Source organism: Carlito syrichta, unplaced genomic scaffold (assembly GCF_000164805.1).
Source record: "Carlito syrichta isolate Samal-C Ts95f unplaced genomic scaffold, Tarsius_syrichta-2.0.1 Scaffold303104, whole genome shotgun sequence".
NCBI classification, from domain to species: Eukaryota; Metazoa; Chordata; class Mammalia; order Primates; family Tarsiidae; genus Carlito; species Carlito syrichta.
The window spans coordinates 56,932-62,931 of record NW_007247200.1 but is presented as its reverse complement, the minus strand read 5'-3'; the positions used below and the strand labels follow the sequence as shown (position 1 = coordinate 62,931).

Genomic DNA, 6,000 nt, shown 5'->3' with positions numbered 1-6,000 from the left:
GATCGCCGGAGCCCAGCAGGTCGAGGCTGCAGTGGCCGGGAGCAGCCACTACACTCCAGTTGGGGCAGTAGAGTGAGACTCCAACTCCAAAAAAAAAAAAAAGACTGAGGTCATAGATCTAGATTAGAGGTTACCCAACTTTTTCTATAAAGGACTAGACAATAAATAGTGCCGGGTTCGGTGGCTCAGCCTGTAATCCCGCGCCTTTGGGAGCCTGAGGTGAGTGGATTGCCTGAGCCCGCGGGTTCGAGACCTGCCTGGGCAGCAAGACCTCATCTCTACAATAAATCAAAAAAATCAGCCGGGCGTAGTAGCGCATGCCTGTAATTCCGACTGCTTGGAAGGCTGAGGTGGAAGGATCGCCGGAGCCCAGCAGGTCGAGGCTGCGGTGGCCGGGTGCGGCCACTGCACTCCAGTCTGGGTGACAGAGTGAGACTCCAACTCAAAAAAAAAAAAAAAAAGAAATTTACTGAGGTTTTTTTTATCATTTCAGAAAGTAACAGTACTGTTGGCAATAATATTGTGACATGACTTGCCAATACCAATTACTTAAAGAAGCCTCTGTTTATAGATAATGCATTTCTGTTATTCCATACATACACATGGATACACTCAAATGTATTTAGCTTTTATTTCAAAATGTCAAATATAATGTGTCAATTATATTTAGCTGCACATTGTAATTTTATAAATCTAAATTTGTTCATTATAAATAGTCATAAGCATGAGTGTTTAATTATTGGTACCTTATTTATTTATTTATTTTAGTAGTAGTCTCACTTGGTGCTCAGGCTGCAGTGTAGTGGCACACTCATGGCCACTGCAGTCTCAACCTGCTATGCTCAGGTGCTCCTTCTGCCTCAGCCTTCCAAGTAGCTGGAACCACGGGTGCGCCACCATACCTGTCTATTTTTTTGTGTGTACGTAGAAAAGAGTTCTCACCATGTTGTCCAGACTGGTCTCAAACCCCTGGACTCAGGCAATCCTCTCGCCTCTTCCTCCCAAAATACTGGGATTACAGGCATGAGCCACCACACCTGGCTTATTTGCACCTTTAGTGTAGTTGTATATGATCATTAGTATATTGAAATATTAATGTTCTTTATATTCATTTTTTACATAAGGTATATAGATGTGTCATTATCTGTGAGTTTCATTTCAGAAACGGTAGAGAAGTTGTTATTTTTTCTTTTTATTAATGAGGATATTGAGGTTGCCCAGGATAAGAGCCACCATCTATATCTATCCCTCTTTTTGTGTGTTTCCAGGTAGGAGAAAGAGACAGGAAGAAGAAAACAACAAAGATAACCTAAATTAACCATTTGTTGCTTTGCAGAAAGCCTAGTCTCATGGTTCTGTTTTCTCCTTCCTAGCTCTGCTTTCTCCAGATTCTGTGCTTCTCTAAGATAGGAATCCAGAAGAGGACTGATCATTTCTTGCTCTAAAAACAATGGCTCAGGTAAATTGGTGTTTCTTTGTGCCCTCTTCAATTACTCTTTTACAGAGTATGTGTATGTTTGGATTCCTTATTCCTGTAGCTTCCTTCCTGACTGACCTCACTCAGGAATGTGCTTTCAAGTTTTTCCCATTCTTATAAGTGAGTATCTTCCCTAGGTATGTCTTTTTAACCTAACCTATATTCGGATACTTATTCAGAAATTCATTCAGTTTCTTTGACTAGGAACACTGACGTAATAAAAGCAGATTTGACTGACTTTATAAAATAGAAAAAGGATGTTAAATGGCACCACACATGAAAAAATTTTGAACTTCTCTTTAGACCTAAGTTTCCCAGTTTGACAAATAGGAGTTGGTCTTGACTGGGCCCAGTCTCCATATGTGGCAAGAGCTTATGCTTTTTGAGCTTTTAAAATTAGACACTGAATATAGAAAGATCATGGATCTTCCCTAGAAATGCATAGTTGATGAATACCAATAATGTGGATCATTTTGAGATTCAACATTATTTGCTGATCTTGAATGTGTACTTTTGGATTATCTTTTCTACCTTTCTATTGCATAGAATGAGGAAAAGTTACATTTACAAGTGATGAATGGTAACAAGAAAGATCATCATTCAGCTGCAGAAGTTGTTGAGAATTAAAAACTTTGAGGACTAAGAAATATTTATGAGATAGGTAACCTAAAATGTTCAAATATCAACACTAAGTCAGATACAGTTATTATATGATACTATTCTGTAGCCTATAAAATATTTACTAAAGTACTGGTGACCAAGGAAACTTTATGATACAGTATAGTCTGATATAATGATGAATCTGAAACTTCAATAAATTTTAAAATTTTATACAAATCTTATAAAATATTACAGAAAAAATATTCTCTATTTTTTTTATGCCTTACATAGTGAAGAAAGAGAAACTTATGTTCATTGAGAAGGTATGATATACAACATATATTATACAGGACACCTTTGTATATTATTTCTTTTAAGTGAGGCATTGTATTTACTTTATTGATTCTCATACTTATTTTAATAATGAGACATTCTATATACAGAAAATATCTATAGCAATAAGAATAATCAGGAACATGTTTGTACTTCCCAACCTGTTTGCTCTGTGGCTTTCTCATCATCTCCTCAATTTAAAAAATATTTTCTTTATATCAACAACTAATATTTGTTTGTGGTTTCAGAGATCAGTGATGTTCAGGGATATTGCCATTGACTTCTCTCAGGAAGAGTGGGAATGCCTGGATTCTGCTCAAAGGGATTTGTATAGAGATGTGATGTTGGAGAACTATAGCAACTTGGTGTCTCTAGGTAAATATGCCCTTCATATTTCAGACCTTGCTTTGGAATGATGTCTTTCTCTGCTGTTATTTCAAAGTTGCTTTTTAAGTAATTAACTGAATTTGTTTTATTCTCAAAGGAAGTGGATGTAGGGTTTCCTAGGATACCTTTATCTTCTCCATTCTTCAAAAAACTTTAATGCTGCCTTATAATAGCAGTCTGTCTACCATCTTCTTTGAAGATCAAATAGCTAGATTTGAATTTTGGAGCACTTGCAATATTGTCAGATAAAACATGGTTACATTTTAGATCTGCTAAAGGAGCTCTAAATAATTCCCAGGCCCTATCACAAATTTAAAAATCAGATGCAAAAATGTATGGTTTTTCTCATCAGAAGAGCTTGTATCATTTGTATAGTGGTAGAGTGGATTGGTACATTTCACTAACAACTCAAATAAACACAGTCCGTTACTTACATAAACACATTTTCTTATATGTGCTTGGTAGTTGAATATTGCATATTAGGAATTTTGTATTTTACATTGAATGAATATGCTAGAGTCATCTTTTATTAAGAAAATAATTGAGGGGCAACCCCTTCGGGTTCCCTCTCTCTGTGGGAGCTTTTCTGTCCTCTCAATAAATCCTGCTTTTAAAAAAAAGAAGAAAATAATTGAGGGTATACCATTGATTATCTAAGAAATGTTATTTTTGTGTGTGTAGTATTTTAATAAGGGTCAGGACCTATATCAATTAAAAGTTTAGTAAATGATTTCCCACCCAGATAATCACCTTATTTCTTGTACTCTTCTGTGGTAGGGGGCTTTTAGAAACTTCAGAATATATATCACAATTAAAATGTTCCAGTTTGTTAATGCAAAGCTCCATGCTCAGTATCTGCAGCTAAAACCACAAGTCCCTTCCTGTAACACTGTGCTCAGTGCCTGCAGTCAAAACCACAAGCTTGTGCTATTGTTACAAAAAGTACAAAACCTTATACCATGAAACCCCTTTCCCCCAAAGCCAATGTAAAACCTATATAAGCTGAGACCCAACTGCGATCAGTGCCCAGCCTTTGTGACTGGAGTCCGCTGGGCCGAGCGCTGGAGTTCCAATAAATGCAGCTTCCTGCTTATCAGCCTCGGTGTCACGGTCTCTCTGATTTGTTTTCATGCAACATTTGTTGGTATATTGTCTGGTAAAGAGGAGAGTTGGAGACAGTGTTTTCCAACTCCCTTGTCACTGGGATACAACCCCTGGGGTGACGGGAGAGGCCACCTCACCTGGCGCCAACAGACCAGTTGATCTGTGGGGGAGAAGCCCTTCTGGCATCCTGGGGTAAGGATCCCAAAAGTACAATGGAACCCAGTGACTCACAGAAATCAGCATAAGAAGCAACACCTGACAGAAAGCGTAGGAACTAGGGTTACATGAAATAGACCTGTCCTTAAGAGACAGAAGGGGAGCCTGACCAACTCCCAGAGTCTACTAATAGTCGCAAACCTGAAGAAAAGAGTTAGAGACAGTGGAAGGAAACACTGTCCTGAGGCGAAACTGTAGAGTCCAAGGTCCTGGGTGATGGGTTGAAGTTGTCGTGTAATTGTATATAAATGAGACGGCAAGCAGAAGGATTCCGACTCAACCAAAGGGCCAAAGCGAATGTTGAGTCCTAATCTAAGCCAGTGGCAACCTCATACAGCTGAAGGCAGCCCCAGCCTCATAATAGGGCTGGTCCAGGTTGGGGGTTTATACCAGCCCGCCAATTGCTAAAAAATGTCTGAAATATCTCCACAAGGTATACGACTGGAGACAGATGAAGCAATTGTTCCTCTTACCTCATTTTTCCTCTCTCTATGTGTGACTAGTGTCTTTTAGGGGGAAGAAGATGGGTAAAACACAAAGTAAAAACACACCTCTTGAATGTATGTTGAAAAATTTTCAGCAAGGCTACTCAGGAGACTATAATGTAAAACTGACTTGGAGAAAGCTCCAAACACTATGAAATTGATTGACCTTCTTTTAGGATAAAATGGTCCACGTAAAAAAATAGTTGCTGAGGTATTTAGAATTTTCATAGAAAACCCAGCTCCTGGCCACCCTGATCAATTCCCATACATTAACTATTGGCAAGATGTAGTCCTTGCTCATCCATCTTAGCTAAAAACTTGCTGGAAAAAAAATTGCAAAATTCTGATGGCACTTAAGTTGGCTCTTTCCAAGTGCCTGTCCAAACCAAACAAGCCTGTTCTGACTAGCGAAACAGATGGGGACGCACCAGCTCCTCACCCTCTTATAGAAGGCTGAATACAAAGTCTCAAAAAAAAAAAAAAAAAAAGGTCAAATCTGCCAAGAGAGGGTTAGGTATCTTAGCTTCCACCTATCTCAAGGGCAATGCCAGCTTGGCCCAGAAAGAAAACAAACCATCTGTTCAATCCCAGTCCTATCCTCCCGACGTCAAGTCTGAGAATTTCTTGGAACTGCAGAATTCTGTAGATTCTGGATACCTAACTTCTCTATTTTAGCAAAACCCCTTTATGAAGCACAAAGAGGGGGAAATGGGAGCCTCTGCTTTAGGAAAAAGCCCAAAAAAGGGCCTTTAAAAAAATCAGTCAGGGTCTCATTAACATGCCTGGCTTAAGGCTCCCAAACATAACCAAGCTCTTCTTTTTATATGTGCATGAACACTCCGGCATAGCAATGAGGGTACTAACTCAAATGTTAGGGTCAAGGCACAGACCCATAGCATACTTGTCAAAGCAACTGAACTCAGTCACTGAAAGTTGGCCGCCTTTTTTGCAAGCACTTGTGGCTAAAACCCTTCTGGTGGCAAACACTATGAGACCCCAACAGAAACCAGGGGTTGCAGATGCTCGAGCAGTGCCACACAACCCTCTTAGAGGACATGAAGAAAAAAGGGAAAAAGGCCATAAACATGAGCAAAATCTCAAAAGTGCTCCAAGAATCCGATAAGAACCTGAGCCAATTCTATGAAAAACTCTGCAAGGACTTCAAACTGTACCCTCCCTTCGACCTGGAGACAACTAAAAATCAACAAATGATAAATGCAGCCTTTGTCAAACAAGGCTAAGGAGATAGCTGACGCAAACTACAGAAGTTAAAAAACTTTGCTAAAATAAACATGAGCCAGCTGCTGGAAATTATGACCAAAGTCTTTGTCAGCTGAGACTGGGAGGCCCAACAAAAAATGAACCAGAGACTAAAGGAAAAGGCCACTTTACTCCCTG

At 39.3% G+C, this 6,000-nt stretch overlaps 1 protein-coding gene across 2 annotated transcripts in view; it reads left to right on the top strand.

Moving 5' to 3' along the window:
* LOC103260036 (zinc finger protein 420) overlaps positions 1-6,000 on the top strand; it is a 46,425-nt gene that overhangs the window by 9,318 nt on the left and 31,107 nt on the right. For both annotated transcript variants that reach the window (XM_021712139.1, XM_021712140.1), the window contains exons 3-4: positions 1,374-1,459; positions 2,659-2,785. In XM_021712139.1, the coding sequence (XP_021567814.1) occupies positions 1,451-1,459; positions 2,659-2,785 (136 nt within the window). In that variant the 5' untranslated portion in view covers positions 1,374-1,450. The remainder of the gene's footprint in view (positions 1-1,373; positions 1,460-2,658; positions 2,786-6,000) is intronic.